Source organism: Bubalus bubalis, chromosome 20, assembly GCF_019923935.1.
Source record: "Bubalus bubalis isolate 160015118507 breed Murrah chromosome 20, NDDB_SH_1, whole genome shotgun sequence".
Taxonomy (NCBI): Eukaryota; Metazoa; Chordata; class Mammalia; order Artiodactyla; family Bovidae; genus Bubalus; species Bubalus bubalis.
In genome coordinates, this window is record NC_059176.1 from 15071812 (window position 1) to 15094916 (window position 23105).

The following is a 23105-nucleotide window of genomic DNA, read 5'->3' on the forward strand; positions in this document are numbered from 1 at the left end:
TAATTTTGAGTGTCCTCATCTGTAACCCTCAGAGTTATGAAGCTTTTAGGTGAGATAGTGAATGTAAAACAGAGCACATGCCTGACACACAGTAAAACTGTAATACAGTTATTAATTATATCAATACTATTGGTCTATGCCTGGGTATGATTGTATAGGTCCACGTGCAACAGAAGACAGCCTAGAGGTCAGAATCAATTACATGTTAAATGTAAGTTTGTAATAATTTAATATTGCAGCTTAAAAGGGGTATATTTTAGTTTATCATTAAATTTACTCATCTTCAGTAAAGTTCTCTGCCGCTGAGCTTCAGGGAAAACCATGAAGCAAATATAAAGGCTGGTGAATAGTGTCTGTGAGGTAGTAGTAAACCATCTAGGGTTCTTTTGCTTAGAGAAGTCTGTGAGGAGACCTCAGGAAAAGACTATCTAGCTCATTATGTAGCATTTATGTTCATTGTTTGATTGATAGAATTATTGGGACAGCTGAGATGATCCTAGTCTTAGGAGAATTTGTCCAGGTTTTAAAATTACCAATTAAGGACAATATGAGTGAAAATGGCTCTAAGTTCTAGAATAAAGAATTTAGATTATATGATTAGAAGAAAAATTTCTGACAATGAGATTTGTTAAACTTCAAAGTGAGTTAACATGGGGTTTGATGAAATTTTCTTGTCTGGGAGAACTTTAGAGGTAGATTAGATTTCTTGGGGGTGGCTTAGGTAAAGATGCACCTGTAGACAGGCAGATATGCTGATGGTCCTTTGCAGTCTAAGAGTCAGTAAAGGCCTTTGGATCACCTAACTGTGATCAGTCACAGCCTCAGTGGGTAATCATCCTGCCTGCATTTTCTGATCTCTTTGGGCAATTTAATGATTAATTTAATTATCATCCTGCTTAACAAGGAATTCTCAGTTCTTTTTAAAAAAGTCTTGTTTTATTTAGTAATGGGAATGGCTCAGGCTCATTTATTTATCTATTTTTAGCCACGTTTGTGCTCAGTTGTGTTAACTGAGCACAACCACTGTTTGCAACCACATGGGGTGTAGCCCAGAAGGCTCCTTGTTCATGGAATTTTCTAGGCAAGAATACTGGAGTGGGGTTCCATTTCCTTCTCCAGGGATCAAACCCATATCTCTTGCATCTCCTTCATTGGCAGGCAAATTCTTTACCACTGGGTCACCTGGGAAGCCATGCTTATTGAAGTTTAATTTACCCTTTTTAGTACAGTTTTGTAAGTTTTGACAAACACATACAGTTGTTTGTCAAATAATCAAGAAAGTCTACCTATTTATGTCCTGCTTGGAGATGGAAGATGCAACAGCAGGACAGAAAAGACCCAAAATATAGTGACTATGGAGAATTTTTATGGGAATCAAGGTCAAAATTTGCATACAACAGGACATGATCGTGTCCTCTCAAATCAAGCAGATAAATTCACTTTGTCTATCTAGTGTAGTCAATATTGACCTTACCTGGTTCTTGTAGGACTGCATTTATTTGGTCACTGGTCTTCTGCTACACTAGGAGTAGGAGGGAAGACAGGAGTCAGTTATAAAGGATTTGAGGTTTAAGAAGTGGGATATGTCTCTGTATGCTCCTTTCCATTTTTGTTCCACTAATAAAACATTCTGGGGACCCTAATTATATTCTAGTTATAGCAACAGTAGATTCTAGATTTTTCAGGACAGTTTCATTTCAAAGAGTCTGTCCTTTTGTTCCCACAAGTAACATATACTCAGATGACATGCTTTGATTTTTGTTTGGAAAATACGATCAATGTAATTTATAACAGGAGGGAGAAGATTGGTTGATATGAAGCTCCACTTCAGCTTAGCCTATATCAAGTGTTGGGTATTTTCCAGAATTAGAGAATCATGGTTGGACTGTGCTTAAGTCATTCTGAGTCTGGGGTAGAGACAGAGAAGACTACTTCCTATTGAATACCTACTATGTATATGCCTGGCAGCATGCTGGGTGCTTTCCCTATTGACAGCTGCTCTGGCTATAATTCCATCTCAGATCCAACCACCTTTTAAATTAAAAACAGAAAACAAAAATACCCTCCCCAAAACAATATATTCCTCATGGGACCTCCTTCAATAATACAAGTCACAGCTGCCACACCCTCTATAAGACCCTAGCACCATAATTAGGATGTAGACTCTCAGGGCTTGGAGGGATCTTTGAGGTCATTTAGTTAAAGAGCAGCAGCTGTTCTCTTCATCACCGACAGTTACTGTGCTCAGTTATCTCAAACGGAGGTGCAAAAAATGTCTGGGGTCATGGTCTCTGTAGGCTGCAATTCCACAAAAGATAGGTCACCGATAAGCAAATATGAAGCTTGAACTATGTTCCAGACTGGAAAGGGCAATGGGGGGAAAATATGGCTTAGCAGGACCCTCAGACAATGTAAATAGGAAAAAAAAAAACAACTGGTGGAGACGTATTTAATGTGTGCCCTTGAATTCAAGTAGAGGCCTAAGAAGGGGATCCTGGTTGACCTGGCAAACCCCGAAGAGTCCTCTCTCTCTTCAGTTTCACTAGCTCTGAAATTCTAGCCATCCTTTTTTGCCCTTTTATTAGAAAGCCAGGAAACCTTTTCCACGGAAGAGGGTGAGAGTAGGGTCTTATGGTGCATGAACAATTAAAAAAAATGGTCTTTTCTCTTATGTCTGAGCAGTGGTACAGACAACCGTCCTGGAGAGGCAGCGGACTATATTTCATGCCCTCTCAAGGTCCCTTCGGTTCAAGGATACTGTCATTCTCCAGCTATACTAGAGGGAGGGCCTGCAAAGTCCAGGCTGCCATGGAAACACGCCGCCGTGTTCCTTTTTCTTACGTGGGGCGGGGCACTCCGACTCAGTCGCCAGTTACCCACAGCCTTTCTTGAGTGGCGGGCAGCAGCAGCGAATGAGCGAGCCGATGCTGCGTGACGCGACGGGAAAGGGGGAGTTCGCGGCCGGTGGCGGCGGTGGCTACAGCGGCGACCTGGGGATAGAGCTGGAGGGACCTGGGGAGCGTGCGGAAACCTCTAGGACGAGAGCGAGGGACCTCCCGCCGGGATGCCTGGTACCGTGTGGGGAAAAGTGGGGGAGTAGTCGGCTCTGAAGGCTTGGGCTTCGCGTCTGAAGGGGTGGCAAACCGGAGGGGGCGGGGTGGCAAGCATGGCGGCGGTGACGGGGGAAGGGTTGGAGGGCCCCAAGGAGGGGGTGGGGTAGCACTCGCTAGGAAGACCCGGGTGGTCGTGAGGAAGCAGGGACGGCTGTAGGGGTTCAGACGATCAGAGGTTTTCCAAAGATGCTTTTTGGGGAGCGGTAGAGGCGCCTGAAGGACGTAGGGAGAGTTGTGGGGGATGGAAAAAAGGGGCGGGGAGAGTAGAGGTTAGGAAGGAGGGGAAAGGGTGTCTACGCGAAGGTGATGGAAGGGGAGAGAAGGGTAGGCAGGCTGATTGTAAGCAGGAGGAAATCGGGCCGTTGGCAGGTATGACAGGAAAGTGCTTATGTACAATGTTGTAATAGGAAGAGTCTTACACTCGTCCCCCTTTCCAAGTCTCGTACTTAACTGCCTCATTATTTTAAGCTCAGACTGCGTGAGGAAGGCTAGTAGGTTACACGGAACTGATCTTTTGTTATTCCATTCCAGGGGAGCAGATGGACCCTACTGGAAGTCAGTTGGATTCAGATTTCTCTCAGCAAGACACTCCTTGCCTGATAATTGAAGATTCTCAGCCTGAAAGCCAGGTTCTAGAAGATGATTCTGGTTCTCACTTCAGTGTGCTAGCTCGACACCTTCCTAATCTTCAGACGCACAAAGAGAACCCTGTGTTGGTGAGTGATAGGTGCTTGGAAATGATTGAGTAGATTCCCACCCCACCCCTAATCTAGACCAGCCTGCAAACGTAAGTACTTAGGAGATCACTATCTTTTGGGTAAAGTTGGTTGGAAAATGAAATCTATATTTTCACAAAAATATATCTCGTTTTGGATTATCTCATATATAGTGGATATATTGTGCATGTATATTTTTTAGGATGTTGAGTCCAATACTGAGCAAACAGCTGAAGAAGAACAAGGAGACAGTAATAGTGGCTTCAATGAGCATCTGAAAGAAAACAAAGCCGCAGGTGAGATCCCTTTGCAAGGGTGCTTTTATTGGAGTTGGGTAGATTTAAATATTATGTAATTGTGGTGAGGTATGTAAGGAAGTCTAGCACAATGTCTGGTGTGTAGTAGGTACGCACAAGGTTGGTTTTCTAATACAGCTGATTAGATTGGTATTGTCCACATTCCTGAATTTGTATTAAAGTTTGGTGGTAAATGCCTTTTGTGCTAATATCCAGTTATTTTTTTCAGACTCTATGGATTCTTCTCATTTGGACACACGTGGTTCCATCAGTCAGGTCATTGAACAGTTACCTCAGCCAAATAGGAAAAGCAGGTATATTAGTGTTTGGAGGAATTTATTTAAATGTATTACTGGATCAGTTCTTTTATCTGTGCCTGTTGTCTTGCCCTAGGATAAAAGGATTTATTTTTGTGGAGCAGGAAATTTGATTTGAGGATTGTTTTAACTAGCATTCTATTGGTACTTAAGCTGGAATCTCTTTTGTGAAGGTAGCAACTTTTTTGCACCTATATTATTCAAATTGTGATCTGTCTTGTGCGTGTGAAACAGAATAAGAATTCCAAAAAAAAAAAAAAATAAATAAGAATTCCTCATTCTTAGCTTGGATATGACTTATTAATAGGAAAAATAATAAAAAAATGAAGATATATTATCAAAAGTTAGGCATGGTTTCTACCAACCAAAGAATCTTCACAAGTTTTAGACCCAGAATGTTTAATTCATACTCTTAACAGTATTCACTTTTTACTTTGTCTCTTGTAAATCTTTAATATTGCCCATTTGTGAATTTATCCTCTCTGTTAGGTACTAGTCCGGATGTTTGATATATACTGCCATTTAATTTCATCCTTAAAGAGTTGTATAATGAACACATTACATTACTTCTGTTACTGAGTGCTTTTGTTCTTAGACCCAACCACTTCAATCATTTATGTTACTTAGTAGGGGGGAGTGACGGGCAAAGAAGTTAAAAACCTTACACTAGAATACATTGCTAGTAAGTGGCAGACCAGGGTTTTGAGTCCTTGTAACTCAAGTGCCTCTCTTTCTTTATGATTATTCAGCGCCTAAATTCTTCTAAGATCAAGGAAGGACGCAAGAGTTTTAGAGTGGTGGAATAGAAAAGGGAGGTTGTTAGGAGAATGTTAGTTTGAGGTGAAAGGCTACGATTTTTATCTCAAAAATAAATATTTTTTTGTGTGTATGTGTTCTATTTAATACTCTGTGTTTGCACTTTAAATTTTTCTCTCAAATCATCAATTGGACACTTTAGAACAATCCGCAAATTGGTGGAGTTACTTTGGCCTGCAGGTGGGTTCTAGTTGGCCCATACATGGTTGTTAAAATATATTTGAATTAATTGATAGAATTTAAAAATAGCGAAATTTCACATGGAACTTCAGTTTCCCGTTTCTGGGATTACTAGTTCAGAAGTAACACAACTGCTGTATTATTGGCAACAGTTGGCTAGAGCTGTGAGTAGCAGCCAGTCTCTGCTTAGATGGGACATGAGTGCTGTGGTCTGTCATAGTGCCTGTAACTCACTGTTGTACCTGGACACTGAGGCCAGCTGTTCTTTTTTCTCATTTTCCTAGGGCTTGTGCTTTTGTTCTTAAACCCAACCACTTCAATCATTTATGTTACCTTTCTTTGCTTTTTGTAGGCGTTTAAGTTTTTCTGATACCTCTTTAGGATCCACGTGCCAGGCTTATCTATGTTTTTGTGGCTCAGGACCCGGGTTTGAACCACTGGGGACAGAATGCGTGCGTACCCATTGTTATAAATGGATGGTACTGTTTTGAGAATTCTCATGCTACTTTTCCCTTTTTGCATGAACATGTTGCTCTTTCTTTAAAAAAAAAAAAAAATACTTGAATGCTTACATTCAGTAAACATGCAAGCACTGTGGCGGGTGTTTTAAATCATCTTTGCCATCATGGAGTTTACACTTTAATAGGAGAGACATATGTTGAATAATTACATAAATAGTTATTCAGTGAAAATTGTGATCATTGTAAACAGGGAAAAAATAGGATATATGACCTAATCTGGGGGATAAGGGAAAACCTTTTTGAGAAGATGATGTAAATTATAAATACAAATTTGTTAGGCATAGTTGAAGGGATGGGGAGAAGTGGGGCATGTGGGAGGAGGAGCTTTCCAGACAGAGGGAACAGCATGTGAAAAGGCCACGAAACTGCAAAGAATGTGGGGTTGATTCCAAAACAGTGAAAGCTCTAGAAAACACATGTGTACTGATCTCTTTATGTTGTCTTTATTCGTTACAGCAGACATTTTGAAAAGCTGCTTGTGAGTTTTATACATCATAAAATTGCAAAAGATCTTCCTCTCTTTATCTGTTGTCTTGCTGATGTAAGCCTTTGGTCCTAAACATGAAGCGTTGTAAAATATGCTGAAGATATTTTTATTTCTGTTAAACGCTTAAAAAATTGAGATGATGATGAATATTTATTTTTATTTATTTGGACACGCTGGGTCTTGGTTGCGTCAGGGCTGTGGCACACGGGATCTTCGATCTTTGTGGTGGTGTGCGGGATCTTTAGTTGTGGTGTGCAAACCCTCCGTTGCAGCTTGTGGGATCCAGTTCCCTGACTAAGGATTGGACCTGGGTCCACTGCATTGGGAGTGTGGAGTCATAGCCATTGGACCACCAGAGAAGTCCCGGGATGATTATAGATTTACATGCTTTTGTAAGAAATAGCACAGAGATTTTTTGTATACTTTTCCCAGTTTTCCCCAGTGGTACCATTTTGCAGAACTATAGTATAATTTCACAACCAGAATATCAGCATTGCTAAAATTCAATGAAATGATTCAGAGTTCTCTAGTTCTACTTGTACTTATGTGTGTAATTTGTATACTGCTCAATTGTCTGTGTAGGTTTATCCACCACTGTGACCAAGATGCTAACAGTTCCAACACCACAAGGAGCTCTAGTGTTGCCCTTTTACAACCACATCCATCCCCTTCACCTGCACGTGAACCCCTGGCAACCAGTAGTTAGCACCATCCTCGGGACTTCCCTGGTGGTCCAGTGGTTAAAACTCCATGCTTTCAATCCTGGGGCTATAAGTTTGATCCCTGGTTGGGAAACTGAGATCCTACATGCTGCAAGGAGCAGCCAAAAAAAATTAAAGACCATCCTCAATTGGTAAAGTTTTGTCACTTAAAATCTTATGTAAATAAGATCATATAGTATATAATTTTTGAAGGTTGGATTTTTTCAAACTGCGTACTAGAGATCTATCTGAGTTGTTGCATGTATCAGTGGTTTGTTTTATTGCTGAGTAGTGTTCCCTGGTATGGATGTACCACAATTTGTTTAACCATTTACCCGTTGATGGAGATCTGGGTTGATTCTAGTTTTTGGCTAGCATAAATAAAGCTGCTATGAACATTTGCCTACAGGTTTTTATAAGTCTTCATATCTCTAGGATAAATGGCCAGGGGGACAGTTGCTAAGTCACATGGTAGTTGCATGTTTTTTATTTTTATTTTTTTAAGAAATGCTGATCTGTTTTCTAGAGTGGTTGTATCATTTTACAGTTCCACTGGCATTGGACATCCAATTTCTGTCCATTCTCACCAGCATTTGGTGTTGTCACTCTTTTAGGCATTCTGATAATTGTTGTTGCTCTTTTATTTTAGCCATTCTGATAGTGTGTGGTGATATCTCATTTTGTTTGTGTGTGTGTGTGTTTTTAACAATTTTGTTTATTTACTTATTTTTGGCTGTGCTGGGTCTTTGTTGCTGTGCAGGCTTTTCTCTAGTTGCGGTGAGTGGGCTTCTCGTTGCAGAGTGGCTTCTCTTGCTGCAGAGCCTGGACTCTAGGCACGAAGGCTTCAGTAGTTGTGGTTCCAGAGCTCTAGAGCACAGGCTCAGTAGTTGTGGCGACAGGGCCTTACTCGCTTCGAGGCATGTGGGATCTTCCTGGATCAGGGATTGAACCAGTGTCTCCTGCATTGGCAGGTGGATTCTTTACCACTGAGCCACCAGGAAAGCCCTCATTGTGGTCTTAATTTGCATTTCCTTAGTGGCTAATGCAGAGACGGCAATGGCACCCCACTCCAGTACTCTTGCCTGGAAAGTCCCATGGGCATAGGAGCCTGGTGAGCTGCAGTCCATGGGGTCGCTAGGAGTCAGACACGACTGAGCGACTTCACTTTCACTTTGATGCATTGGAGAAGGAAATGTCAACCCACTCCAGTGTTCTTGCCTGGAGAATCCCAGGGACGGGGGAGCCTGGTGGGCTGCCGTCTCTGGGATCGCACAGAGTCGGACACAACTGAAGCAACTTAGCAGCAGCAGCAGCAGCAGTGGCTAATTAGCAGCAGCAGCAGCAGCAGCAGTGACTGATGATGTTGAACATCTTTTCACATGCTTCTTTGCATCTGTACATCCTCTTCAAGGAAATGTCTGTTCATATCTTTTGCCTATTTTGTAATTGGGTTTTATTTTATTGTGTTTTGAGAATTCTTATATTCTGTGTACTAGTTCTTTGTAGGATATGTGGTTTGCAAATATTTTCTCTCTGGCTTGTCTTTTCATTAAGAGGTTTTTTTTTCATGGAGCATGTTTTTAATTTTGATGAGGTCTGTTAAATGCTTTTAACAGAGAAATATAAATGCATAGATTATTTTAAAAATAACATAATAAAAATCGAAGAGTCCATTCCCACTGTTAGCTCCCTTTCACAGAAGTAATCCTTTTTACCAAAGAGGTAACCCTTTTTAAGTGTCTGTTTTTACTTCTCTGGGAGGTTATCTTTTTAGCTTTTAATATTGTAAAACTAAGTAACGATACAGTATTGCCATTTCTTGTTTAATCAGATTCAGACATTTGAGTTCTGTAATGAAAGATGAGGTTTAACTCACAACAACACTTTTCTAATTTTAAAATATATATATTTATTTATTTATGGCTGTGTAGGGCCTTCGTTCTGGCGTGGGCTCTGTAGTTGTGGTGTATGGAATCTTAGTTCCCTGATGAGGATTGAACCTGCACCCCATGCATTGGGAGGCGGATTCCTAACAGTTGGACCACCAGGGAAATCCCAGCACACTCCTAACTTTTGATAATAATTATGTTAGTTTTTTTATTGGCTAGATTTATATTTCTAAATGGTATATTTAAACATTTGTTTTCTTTTTCCATCAGTTTTGGATATTGGACAAAATCTGATTTATTTCAGATCTGCTCTGATTCACCTAATCATTCTACAAATATTTATTGCGTATTTCCTATATGCCAAGCACTTTTGAGTTTTGGAAATATAGAGTGATCAGAAGAGATAAAAAACTTTAGACCTTAATGTAGCTTATATTCTTTTATGGGACATAGCAGTTATCTGATAGATATGTAAAAATCTATAGTGTCTTACACTCTGATAGGACCGCAGAGAAAAATAAAGTGGAGAATTGGATGGGAAACATCAGTGGAGTTGCAAGTTTAGAAAAGGTGACTTAGGGGATGCTTCCCTGATGTGACATTTGACTAAAAATCTTAAGTGATCTCTGCTGTTATTTGAATAAATGTAATCTGCACATAGAGAACAGCAAATGCGATGGCCCTGAGGGAAGAGTGTGCTGGGATATTTGAGAAATGACGAGGAGGTTAGTGTGGCTGCCTTGGAGTGCTGGAGAGGAGTGGGAAAAGAGGTCAGAGAAGTAAGGGGGGAGCCAGAATATATAAGGCCTTATGGATCATTGTGAGGCATTTAGCTGTTACTTTTAGTGAGATAGGAAGGTGTTTAATAGCTTTGATCAGAGGAATGAGATGCTCTTAGATTTGAACAGCATCACTCTGGATGCTGGATCAAGAATAGACTAATAACTGGATAAAGCTGGGAAAAATAAAAAAGAAGCTATTCAAGCTAAAAATAAAATCTGAAGGGAGAGCAAGGGCAGAGGCAGAAAGACCAACTAGGAGACTCTTGAAATAATTTAGGCAAAATGTGACAGTGGCTGGACCAGTGTAGAAGTAGGATGAGAAGTGTGAGCTTCTGGGTTTTTGAAATTAGGATTCAAAGTCAAATTGGATGTTAAGTATGAGGGAAATGAAGGCGGTAACGGCGGTGCCACATTTTTGGTTTGGAAACTAGAAGAATGGAGTTGCTGTTGATTGAGATGTAGAAGATCCAATAGGAAGGTCAGTTACAGGCTTGTTAAAGTTGCGCTGCCTTTTCAGTTGTCAGTTGGAGGCAGTTGATGATGTGAAAGTCTAGAGCTCAGGAGGAAGGTCTAAGCTGGAGATTAAAAATTGCAGAGTCATAAGTGTATGGATGGTATTCAAGGCCATGAGCATGGATAAGATCACTAAAGGGGTGAGTGCAGGTGAAGAAGAGGTTCAAGGACTCATTGTGCCCAGCAGCATTTAGAGGTTAGGGACGTGAAGAAAACCATCAACAGAGGCTGAAGAAGATCCAGGGTGTGTGATTAGTGCTGTCTTTTTTTGCTCTTCTACTTTTTTGTCATACATGTTCTTGACTGACTTTCCCTATATTTCCCAGGGTCTTGCATCTGGTCCTCCCAGTTGTGTAGGTAATGTTCTATTTTATTTTGTGAAAGTCTTTACTTAGTCCTTCTTCTCTTCCTTGGATCATGGTTCCCAACTTTGCAAATCCATGTTTTCATCTCTTTCATGCTTATTAAACTTATGTTTAATGGTCTTTATGTGAAATGTTAAATGGATAGAAAGTTAAAAGGAAACAAAAAATGTCATCTATAATTCTGCCACCCAGAGGCTAATTTCTGTAAATATTTTGGCTTCTTTTCTCTCTTTTTTTTTGGTGCACTTGATTTACATAGTTGAGATGTGGAAGGTAAAAGTTTGTGTGTTTCTTGACCTTTTTGCTTATCAATACGAGCAGTTAATTCTCCCTGACAATTAAAGCTCTTACTAACATTTGCCCATGATTTTTGTTGTAAAAGTTATGCATTTTTTCCTGTGTGTGTATAAAACATACTGTTTTGGGGGGCTGGATCATTTGAAATTAAGTTGCAGAAATCATAGTTCCCCTCAAATACTTTAGAATTCATCCCCTAAGAAAAGTACATTATCCTGTGTAATCATAATACCCTTAGCACGCCTAATATCGATTCCATAATACCTAATAATGTAGTTCATGTTCATATTTTCCCAGTTGTCTCAAAGATGTCTTTATATACATAAATTTTTTGTTTTGTTTGGATTATATATATCTATTTTGTCCAGTATCTGGTCCAGATATACAATTTACACATTGTATTTGGTTTTTTTGAACATATTTAACAGCTGCATAAATTCCATTTTATGGATTATGAAATTAGTTATTTACCTACTGTTGGGCTTACAGTGGGTTATTAATCACAGTGAACTTTGAAAGTGAGTTTGTATAAGGATCTTTTCATATTTTAAGCTATTTCTTAAAATTGAAATTACTAGGTATGAACATTTTTTAGAGCTCTTGATACATATTTTCTAGTTCTTCAGAAAGGTTCTATTAGTTTACACTCTCACGAAGAGTATGTGGTAATGCTAGTCATACCTCAACAGTACTGAATAGTAGGACAATATTTACAGGGTTTTTTTTTCTAATTTGATTGGCAACTAATGGTTTCTCTGATTTCTTATGTGTTTTAAGATACTTGTATTTCTGTTTTTTTTTGTGAGTTGTCTCTTTTGTTTGCATTTATATCTTAGGCTTCTTATAAATTCCTTGTATTTTATGAAGATGATTCTTTTGTTATATTGTTGCAGATATTTTTTCCTAATTGTTTATGTCTTATACTTTTGTTTATCATTTTTTGGCCTGTGATGTTAACCTGAATTTTTTCCTCAAACGCTGTGTGGGTCTATGTTATGTGTTCTACAAATTTTTGCAAAAATGCCTTTGTTAATTGTGTTCTGTTTAACAGCTGTATTTTAGAGCCCCTTCTCTGCACATCTAATGCGCATCTTTTGTCAGTAATTCTCTTGAGTGTGAGATTTTTCTGTCCCTGCTCATGTTTTTTTCAGAGAAAGATAAAAATGAAGTATGTTTGTTTCTTCCTTCTGACTCATGTTTGTATTAATTCTGTACAGTGTTTTGAGTTGTTAACCTTTTAGGTGGTTTCTGTAGAAAGAAGCAGTAATGGGGTGAGGTTTTTTTACTTTTTCATATTTACTTAAAAAGTGGTATGATGTGTGGGGAGTCACAGAAAAATTCAGAGTTCTTTGAGCAGGGTATCCCATCCTATATGGGAATACATGATTGTGTCTTTTTGCTGTGTAGTGTTTTGGAAATGTCAGTGGAATCTGCTCCTCCTGTAAGTGAAGAGAAGGAAGAAGAGGTGGAAGAGAAGGAGAAAGAGGAAAAGGAAGAAGATATTCCAGATGATACCACACACTCCCTTAGTGCTGAAGGTAACTTATGCCTTTTTCAGGATAGTAGAGTGGTCTAGTCCCTTTAACAAGAACATTGCAAATGCCTCAATTTCTCCTTAGCAGGCTGTAGATGTCTCATCATTAAATTAAGTATAGTCATTAGGAAATTTGCTAGTAGTCTAAGATATTCCACCTAATTTGTTGTTCAGGAATTTTTAGCTCATTGTTTGGCCTCCTTTCTGCATATTGACTCCTACTCCTTTTGTATTCATTCATTTTTCAGATATTTGGGAGATGTATGCCTTGTAGGGTGGAATACAATCTGAACTACACTGCCGTGCGTGTGTGTTTATGCGTGCGTGTGTGGCATTTATGTATTCCTTTAGAAAGTAGACATAGTCTGCCTTTATTAGGTATTTGTAAGGTTTTATAGTTCACAGTTTTTTGCTTCATTATGCATTCCCCCCCCCCCCCTTTGCTTTCAGTGCTTTTATTCTTAGTTTTATTTTGAAAAAACTTGCAGAGGTGGGGCAGGGCTTTGATGTGAAGGACTTAATATGGCTTTTGCTGAAGGGTAGCTGATGGGCTGCCGTCTATGGGGTCGCACAGAGTCGGACACGACTGAAGCGACTTAGCAGCAGCAGCAGCAGCACCTTGCATAGTGTATAATATGGGATGATTCCTGATTTCTTGGGGTTTTCTTCCTAGATCCTGCCTCATCACAGATGGGCTTTGGGGTTCTGGAACTCTCCCAGAGCCAGGATATTGAAGAACAAACTGTACCATATGAAATAGACAGAGAGCCTCTACAGTCAGTAACCACCAACTCTGGATATACTCGGCTATCTGATGTGGATGCTAATATTGGTACGTAATGTGTGTTCTGGCATTTAGAATTGTTTATAAGTATTTTCCTCCCATGCTAGTTGTGTTTTTCATGTATTTTATGGCTATGTAAGTTAAGGTAACCTAAGTATAGTAAAGTTGCAGAGTTGTCTGGCAAATACGTGTCAGTTGATGGCTTGCATACTAAGGTTTTTTGGTAAGTGGGTAAAGGCTGTTTTCCTTTTTGAAATGATATACCTGTGTCTATTTTCAGTTTGTATTTCTTTCTTTAAAATCTTTGCCCTTTAAAAAGCATTTGGGACTACTTCTAGTATTTTCAAAAAATTAAATATCTCCTTCCTATCTTCTTCTAAAACTTGAAGCAATTAAGCATGAAGAACAGTCTAATGAAGATACTCCCATGGCAGAACAGCCCAGCAAGGATGTCCCTGTGGTGGAAGAGCAAAATTCACCACCTGAAAGGTAAACCAGCTTCTTCCTAGAAAGTGTTTTTGGGTGTTTGTTGTCGGGTTGTACTTATTTCACTTGGCCAGGTGGAAACATTTTTAGAAATTCTTGATCCCCCCCCCCCCACCTTTCCCTGGGCATATTTTTGGTTCAGTAGAAACATTTATTGCTTATGAATTTTTATTATGTCCTTATCTTTAGGCATATTAAAAATCCAATTTATTGCTGTTGTAATTGTGAGGATAAGGATGACCCCTTTATTCTTGGTTGCTTGCTACTCCTCTCTGTTCTTTGTCTGCAGAGGCACCATGTCTCTGTGGGATGTCTTTCTAGCTTCTCTGTTATAGGAGTCACAGGAATATTGTATTTGGAAGTCCACTGTTTTTATACCTGAGGAGCACCCAGATTGCTCTGTGTCCTCAGGTATCCTGCATCTGGTAGTTTATGATATAAGGTAAATAGGGAAGTGTTCTTTCTGCATGTCCTTTAGTCTCTTAACTTGGTAGGAATGACCAGTTGATCTCTTTACTGCCTGTGGTGATTGCTGTATTCCAAACAGCATTATCTCTAGTCAGTAGTTCAGGTTTAGATATGGCAGAGGACAAGTGGGATGTTTCCGTTTGGGAGGAGGGAATGAATAAAGATTTAGTATTCTGTTGTTTCTTCCTTTAGTTAGAACCAGTGGGAAATACGGTACTGAACAAAGTTGAATATAAAGAGAGGTCAGCTTTCTAATGCAAAACACCCAGCTAAACTGCAGCTGACTTTTCCCACTCTTCTTTAGGAAATTGCTCTTTAGCTGATTTTGCTATCCTATTTACTCTGGGGAATGGCTGAGTAGGTAAACCTCATAAGTCTCTGGAAAGGAGCCAGCAGTGAGTGTCTTACACGTGTAAGTAGTATTTGTGGTGAGAGGTTTGATTTGGGTCTTAGGTTGAGTAGGTCAAATCAAAAAGATCAGCAGGGACTTCCCTGATGGTCCAGTAGCTAAGACTCCATGCTCCCAATGCAGGGGGCCTGGGTTCGGTCCCTGGTCAGGGAACTAGATCCTACGTGCTGCAGCTAAAGATCCTTCATGACGCAACAAAGACCTGCCACAAGCAAACAAATATTTAAAAAAGAGAAAAAGGCCAGCAGAAGATAATGTGTGTGGATGATGCAGAGGATAATTTACATCCAGGCCCTTTCTGTGGAAGGTCGTTGTTCCTTCTGGCATTGTTGTGCCCTTGATCACACACCATCATGCACATCTAGATAACAACATGTGTAGCAGAAATCCCTAAACCACTGATCAGAAATCTTGGACAGCATGCAGCATTGCAGTGAGCAGCATGGAGAAAGAGATTTTGCTGTATGAGAGACTGAGACACACTTTGAAAGAGGCTGAGAGCTTTGCTTCATTATAAAGAGTAGCTTATTTCACTTTTAACAAATAGTTTTTGAAGGTTTTGAAATTAATAAAGGAAAACACAGACTAGGAAAAGCTTCTTGGTTCAAAGATGAAAGCCTTTGAACATAGTAATTCTTTCTTCTGGTGATATGAATTTCCTAGGTCAGAGGACATGCCTTCTAGTCCCAAAGTGTCTGCTGCTATGGAAGCAAAAGAACAGACTTCTGCTCAAGAACTTCCAGAAGGTGGGATGCAGGTTCAGAAGTCACCAGAGCCTGAGGTTTTGTCAACCCAGGAAGACTTGTTTGATCAGAGCAATAAAACAGGTACAAATTGTTTGATCAGAGCAATATTGCTACTGCTACGGCTAAGTCACTTCAGTCGTGTCTGACTCTGTGCGACCCCATAGACGGCAGCCCACCAGGCTCCCCCGTCCCTGGGATTCTCCAGGCAAGAGTACTGGAGTGGGGTGCCATTGCCTTCTCTAGTGCATGAAAGTGAAAAGTGAAAGTGAAGTCGCTCAGTCGTGTCCAACTCTTAGCGACCCCATGGACTGCAGCCTACCAGGCTCCTCTGTCCATGGGATTTTCCAGGCAAGAGTACTGGAGTGGGGTGCCATTGCCTTCTCTGGATCAGAGCAATAAAACCGGTACAAAGAATAATTAGTTGCTGTAGCTCTTTTTTTCTGAAGGTCTGAACTTTTATTTCTGTTCTGAGGCTACTGTTTTAAGTTAGAAGGCACTTTGTAGGTATGCAGACTTGTTTGTGATACAGAAGGAAAGTATATTTCTAGCTAATTAATGAGAAGGGCTTTTTGGAAATGATTGCTATTGAACATTTTAGCATAATTTTCTTTCTCTTTTGGAAATGGAGATATTGAATAATAATAGCAGATTTAATGTTGTGGACTGAGCAGCTATTTCTGTTATCATGTCTTCAAATCTTAAATAATATGATAATTAAGTGAAGATTTTTATATTCATCTGGGTAACAGTCTACTTACTCATCTGTTTATTAGTTCATATACCACAAATAGGAATTTATGATCTAGCAGAAAGAACATAATACTTTCAGAAGCAGAATGGTATTTGTTTCAGATTTTGTTAACCCCCACCAGTGGCCTGTTCTGCAGCCTCACAGGGCCAAAAAGCTTTAGTCACAATCAGCAAATTATGATGTATTGGTTGTAAGTAGGGAAGAAGAGAAGGTTATATTCCTTTACTGTGTTGTGAATGTGCAGGACATACAGAGGGTCACCATGAAGCCTTTTCTGGACTCTCACTAAAGTTACAAGGTTGTGTTTAAGAAATTTTTTTTTGCAATTAAAACAGCAGATACTCAATTCATTGCTAAGGAGAAGGGACCCACAGGAGACTCTTCATAGTATAAATCACTAATACCTGCTCATATATCCTTTTACTTAGGCATTAGTATTTTTTCTCTCCTTTGAGGAGCCCAGGTTCTAATCGTGAAAATTGCTGCATTCATATTATCAGGTGTCATACATATTGTTTTGATTTCTCTCATCTGCATCATGGCATGAACTTTACTTCACCTTAGGTAGAACTTGAAATAGAAGACTCACTTACTACAATAGAAACGTCACAAGAAAGAGCAGCCAAGGAGAGGTTTAAGGGTTCTGGCTTTTCCTCTCCAAGCTTCGATCATGATGGAAAGGACTAAGGAGTTTTTCTTGTGAATTCTTTTTTAAAGAAATTCATAATTTATTAGGGAGGGGGGTGTTTAATGGTTACTCAAGACTTGTGTTAGAATGCCATTCTGTTTTGTCAGTTGCTCAGTTGTGTCTGACTCTGACCCCACGGACTGTAGCCCACCAGGCTCCTCTGTCCATGGAATTCTCCAGGCAAGAATACTGGAGTTGGTAGCCATTCCCGTCTCCAGAGGATCAAACCATACATGAATATTACTCTTTTTGTAGTACTGAGTGTTTTTTGTTTTTTGACAGTTCAGTAATGTCAGTATGAGAAGTAAATGCAACTGGAATTTTTTTTTTCTCAGTGGCTTCTGATGGTTGCTCTACTCCTTTAAGGGAGGAAGGTGGGTGTTCTCTGGCCTCCACACCTGCTACCACTTTGCACCTCCTGCAGCTCTCTGGTCAGAGATCCCTTGTTCAGGAGAGTCTTTCCACGTGAGTAAGCCAAAAATAGCCCTTTCAGGGAAACATGTGCATTATGGTCTTAAGGCTAAGGTTGAAAGAACTAAAATTGGTAGTCCAGAAGTCTTTTGAAGCAAAGAAGTAAACTCTAGGCTTAAGAATTTGGGGGAATAAGAACTTACGGAATTATTGAAGACAGGTAGATCTGCTTTCCCATTTGGAGCCCAAAGGTTTTACCAGGGAAGAAATTGCCCAGTTATTTAGAGACTCTTACATGTCTAAAATAAGCTGCTTGCTGCTCCATTTGACTAACAGTTCTTCCCATTTAATGGCATAGGGGTGCAGAAGGGTTATGCTAGAGTTGATAATAATTGGATTTCTTTATCTGTGTGCAGGAGTGAATATTTGTCTCACATCTGCAGTTGAATGGTTTTTTTTAAGCACTTTTCTCATCATGCTTTTCAGTCATAATGTCCTTGTATCCAATCAGTTACTTTCCTTTGTAATTATATGGCTTTTCCCATAATCTTTTTTTATTTTTTTAGTCTGATTTTGGATACGTCTGGTATGAGAAATAGTTATTGAAGTATTACTCATGGCTCTTCTACCAATCTCAGCTGTTTGAGAGAAATACTAATAAGTATTGTTTGAATGACTTAGATATTTTTGTTATCGAGAAGTAGAAAACAAATGGAAAACTGTGGCTCTGGTGAAATAACCTGTGCTTCTCTCTTTACATAAAGGAATTCCTCAGATCTTGTTGCTCCTTCCCCTGATGCTTTCCGATCCACCCCCTTTATCGTCCCTAGCAGTCCCACAGAGCAAGAAGGGAGAAAAGGTGAGCTCTCTTGATCTGTCTGTCGATCTCAGATGAGAAGTGGAGCAGCACTTCTGCCCTGCAGTGTGTATTGTTTCTTTCTACGTTAGAACACTGAGACCGGAACTATTCACTAGGACTCAAGTCTGACCTTCAGCGTTGTGGCCTAGTGTGAAGTGCTCTCCTCAGTTTTTTGCTCTTCTCGCACTGATTTTTCTGAGTTCTCTATTGACAACTTAATTTTTGAAAAGACCCTTAAGGGAAAATTGTTAAAGTTGAACTCAGATGAATTAATATAGTGAAGAATTTTATTACTATTGGTCTAATGCTTTCCAACAACATGGTAACATGTTCCTAGTCAGAGGGAACCAAAAATTGTTTCTTTTGTTCTTTATAGGTTATTTTGCTATTATCGAAGCAGTTTTAGCCAGAGTGGTTAGGGGCAGGTGGTAGAAATTTTGACTTCATTCCCTTCCTCCTTTGAGGACCTAGTGATTTTATATTACTTTATTCACAGGAGAGATTTCCTTTTTACCTATGTCATTATCTAAACCTCTTTTGCCCTGTTCTAGTCACTCAAGATATTTCAAATTCCTCCTCTGATACAAAGCCTTTTCCAGTGAATTTCATGGTTTTTTCCCTTTTCCTTCTTTCACATAGCAATAATGGTACAATAACTAATATTTATTGAATGCTTAGTTTATGCCAGGCACTGTTCTTTGTGTTTCTCTTCAGTTCTAGGTGCTCTCTTTGTGTGTTGTTTTTTTTTTTAATTCTCACAACAGTTCTGAGAAGTAGGTGTTACTTTTATCCCCATTTTACAGATGAGAAAATGGAGGCACAGAGAGATTGCACAGCTGTCACAGAGGCAGGATTTTAACTTGGGCACCTACCACCAAAGCCTGTGTTAATGAACTTTAATTTACCTGTGACAAATTTAATCTTAGACTTTTCTTCTGTCAAAGAGTTTGTGTCTGGTTATTTTCTCTTGAAAGCAGTGTAGGTGTATCCAAGTGGACTAATACCGTTCTAAGCATAACAGGATTAGATATCTTCAGTGAAAAATAAAAGTGAATCCATTCTGTTGATGCAAAAAATACTGTTAATGCAAATTAAATTTGGTTTATCCTTGATCTTATTTTTTTCTATCTGTAGTGTGAACACTGAAGATATATAAAAAATATATTAAAAATGCTTTCTCCCTCACTGTAAACATAGTTAGTACTTACAGTAGAAAGTTTGGAAAGCATATGGGAAAGTAATGAGAAGAGAATAAAAATCACCTGTGATACCACAACCCAGATGTAATTAGTATTTGGATATGCTTATTTCCTTTCAGAGTTTTTCTATGCATGAATATAAAGAAGGATGTTTACACACTTGGGATCATGTTATGTATATGATTCTGTGTTCTTTTTTTTTTTTCATGTAACATATTGTATTCTCCCTTGTCAGTTATATTTTAGATTTAATGTATTTGCTTAATATGTGAATAACTGTGGGACTGTGTATGCTTCTTGTATTTTTTTTTTTTATGTCTAAGAATATTAACCTAAAGCCTTTTTATATGTAGCGCTTAGAACAGTCCTTAATAAGTGCTTTGTCATGGTGATAAAGATCAAAAGATATAATGAAATTACTTAACACAGCTGTGGTAGTGTAATTAAGGTCTACAGCACCAGTTCCCAAACCTGTCTAGATTGGAGCGTGCATGTGACACCAAGCGAAGCAGCCAGGATAGGTTAGGCATTGAGGTTTGGGGGAGCTAGTAGTTTGATTATAGGGAAAAACTAAATGGTGTGGGTAGTATGTGAGAGTGGTCTAAAGGGAAGCCTATTTGGGGCTTCAAGTTGTAAGATAGGGGAAAAGACTTGATGAATCAAATACCAGCTAGGCTGCCTCTGAGGAGGGTCCTGCTAGCCTACAGGTGGATAGAGTACTATGGGAAAGCAGTATTTTGTGTTTTGTTTGTGTGTTTCCCTCCTGAGCAGTTTGTCCCAGGGTTAGTGTCCTGTGTTTAGTTCTTTGATAAATCATTACTGACTGACATTGATACATTTTCCCCCTCCTTTATTTGTCCTAGCATCCACCTCTGTACTTAACAGTCATTAATACAAATAAAATGAGTTCATACCTCTCTAGATGTGTACTGAGCATGGTGAGCAAGTTCACTGCCTTTCACGGCCTGTGGTTAAATTGGATGCCATTAATCTGGGTGTTCCTGAGCAAAGTATGAAAACTGAGCTATAATCAGGAAAGGGGCTCAGAGGAACCAAGTTAATTTGCTATTATACAGATGGATGGGTGTCCCTAGATGAACCCTGTTTTAATTTATATCTGAGTATTTTAGGAGTGTGGACTTCCCTCCCCTGGGGGAATAAAGTATTGCTAGATTTCTAGGACTCAGTCTTCTATTAACCTATCGGTTTTTCTAAAAATCAAGTCACTGGTTTTTTTTTTTAGGAGTGAAAATCTCTGAATATAATTACTAGTGGTATTGGAACATGAATAGTACTGATGAGTGCTTCTTTCTCATTTTGTTTTCCATATTTTAAACTAGATGAGCCAATGGATATGTCAGTGTTATCTGAAGGTGGAGAGTCTTTTCAGAAGAAACTCCAAGGTGATGAGCCAGCAGAGATGGAAAACCCCCCTCTCCCCACTGAGCCCACTATATCACCACAAGCCTCGACACCAGTATCTCAGAGCACACCAGTCTTCACTCCTGGTTCACTTCCTATTCCGTCCCAGCCTGAGTTTTCTCATGTGAGTATTGTAGAATATTACTTTTTTCCTCCTAACGTCTTTTTTTTAAAGCAGCTGTATTGAGGTATGGAGAAGGCAACGGCAACCCACTCCAGTGCTCTTGCCTGGAAAATCACATGGACAGAGGAGCCTGGTAGGCTGCAGTCTATGGGGTTGCTAAGAGTCGGACATGACTGAGCAACTTCACTTTCACTTTTCACTTTCATGCATTGGGAGAAGGAAATGGCACCCCACTCCAGTACTCTTGCCTGGAGAATCCCAGGGACGGGGGAGCCTGGTGGGCTGCAGTCTATGGGGTCGCTAAGAGTCAGACACGACTGAGCAACTTCACTTTCACTTTTCACTTTCATGCATTGGAGAAGGAAATGGCAGCCCACTCCAGTGTTCTTGCCTGGAGAATCCCAGAGAGGGGGAAGCCTGGTGGGCTGCCATCTATGGGGTCGCACAGAGTCAGGCACGACTGAAGTGACTTAGCAGCAGCATTGAGGTATAATTTATAAACCATAAAACTCACCCATTTTGTGTGTGGTTTAGTGATATTTTAGTAAATTTATACACTTGTGGGAGATGGTGAAGGACAGGGAAACCTGGCATGCTGCAGTGCATGGGGTTGCAGAGTCAGACGCAACTGAGTGACTGAACAACAACAATAGCAATAGACTTGTGCACCTGTCATGGTCTAGTTTTAGAACATTTCCAGAGTCACCTACTATCTGATGTACTTTTTATGTTTAAATTTTGTACTATGTCTTTAAAGTTCTTGAAATGGGGAGGGAGGAGGGAGGAGGGTTCAGGATGGGGAACACATGTAAACCTGTGGCGGATTCATTTTGATATTTGGCAAATCTAATACAGTTATGTAAAGTTTAAAAATAAAATAAAATTAAAAAAAAAAAAAAAAAAATAAAGTTCTTGAAATGTTACTTTGAAATTGAAAGGCAGCATTAATCATTATTCTACCTTAACGCCACTAACCTCTCACTAAATCAACACTAGGCTTTCTACCAGATGTTATTAATGAAAATTTCTTTTCCAGATGTTCAAGGGCCTCAAACTTCTTTTTGGAGAAACACTTTTGGGAGCCTCCTGTTTTCTAATCTGTGCTGTTGCCTTCTATTCCCGGTGTAGGACTGTCACCTCCCTTGCACTGTCTGGAGATTGTCCTTACCTGTCTTTGTGTTGGATTCCTCTTGGGCTCTATGTCTTTGTGCTTGATCTATGCCCTCATTTTGGTGGAGGACATTCTTTAGTAGCAGACTTTCTACTCTCATACTTGATTCATAGTTTGTTAGGAGTATAGACTTTTATGTTGGAAATAATTTTCTTTTAAACTTTTTGAAAGCATAGCTTCACCATCTTCAAAGTTCAGTGTTGCTGTTGAGAAGTGTGGCCAGTTTGATTTTTGGTTTTAGTATTTATTTATTGATTTGGCTACATTGGGTCTTAGTTGCACATGGGATCTATATGGTGACACATGGGTTTAGTTGCCCTGCAGCATATGGAATCTTAGTTTTCCAACCAGGGATTGAACCCGAATCCCCTGCATTACAAGGAAGATTCTTAACCACTAAACCACCAGGCATGTCCCTGTCCAGTTTGATTTTGTTCCTTAATATGTGAGCTGTTATTTTTCCTTACTGGAATCTTACAGAATTTTCTCTTTATCCCCAGTGTTCTAAAACCTCCAGATCCTTGACATAAGTCTGTTTTTATTTTGTATTCATTAGTTCTCTCAATCTGGAAAGTCAAGTTGTTCAGTTCAGGGACAATTAATTATTTAATTTCTTTTTTTTCATGGAATATCTATTATTTGGATATTCAAACTCCTAGAATAGTCTTGTAGTTTTACTTTTATTATTTTGTGCCCTACTTCCCATCTCCCTTTCTCCTTTTCTTTAACTTTCTGGATGATTTCCTCAACTGTTTTTTTTTTTGTTTTTTTTTTTTTTAATTAAAAAGCCCCCATTTTATTGAGATTTAACTCACGCACTATATTGTTCAGTCTTTTAAAATGTACAGTCAGGTGGCTTTTAGTATAAATTGTGCAGTTATTCATGACAATCTAATTTTAGAACGTTTTCATCACACCCCCTCCAATAAAAAGATCCCATGCTTATTAACCGTCATTTCCATTTCCCCTACTCCCAGCCCTAGTCAATCACTAATCTACTTTGTGTCTTTATGATTTTGCCTGTTCTGGGTATTTCATATACAGTATTATACAGACTTAT

The 23105-nt window shown here is 39.3% G+C and overlaps 1 protein-coding gene across 9 annotated transcripts in view; it reads left to right on the forward strand.

Annotated features, from left to right (window-relative positions):
- TP53BP1 (tumor protein p53 binding protein 1) overlaps nucleotides 1–23105 on the forward strand; it is a 91472-nt gene that overhangs the window by 19916 nt on the left and 48451 nt on the right. For 2 of the 9 annotated variants that reach the window (XM_044933107.1, XM_044933105.1), the window contains exons 1-11: nucleotides 2128–3071; nucleotides 3645–3829; nucleotides 4032–4125; nucleotides 4355–4439; nucleotides 12401–12531; nucleotides 13201–13359; nucleotides 13701–13800; nucleotides 15338–15501; nucleotides 17195–17324; nucleotides 18035–18129; nucleotides 20669–20874. In XM_044933107.1, the coding sequence (XP_044789042.1) occupies nucleotides 3065–3071; nucleotides 3645–3829; nucleotides 4032–4125; nucleotides 4355–4439; nucleotides 12401–12531; nucleotides 13201–13359; nucleotides 13701–13800; nucleotides 15338–15501; nucleotides 17195–17324; nucleotides 18035–18129; nucleotides 20669–20874 (1356 nt within the window). In that variant the 5' untranslated portion in view covers nucleotides 2128–3064. Of the gene's footprint in view, nucleotides 1–2117; nucleotides 3072–3644; nucleotides 3830–4031; nucleotides 4126–4354; nucleotides 4440–10669; nucleotides 10689–12400; nucleotides 12532–13200; nucleotides 13360–13700; nucleotides 13801–15337; nucleotides 15502–17194; nucleotides 17325–18034; nucleotides 18130–20668; nucleotides 20875–23105 lie in introns of those variants that run through there. The other 7 variants (XM_044933110.1, XM_044933103.1, XM_044933104.1 and 4 more) reach the window with 7 other exon arrangements.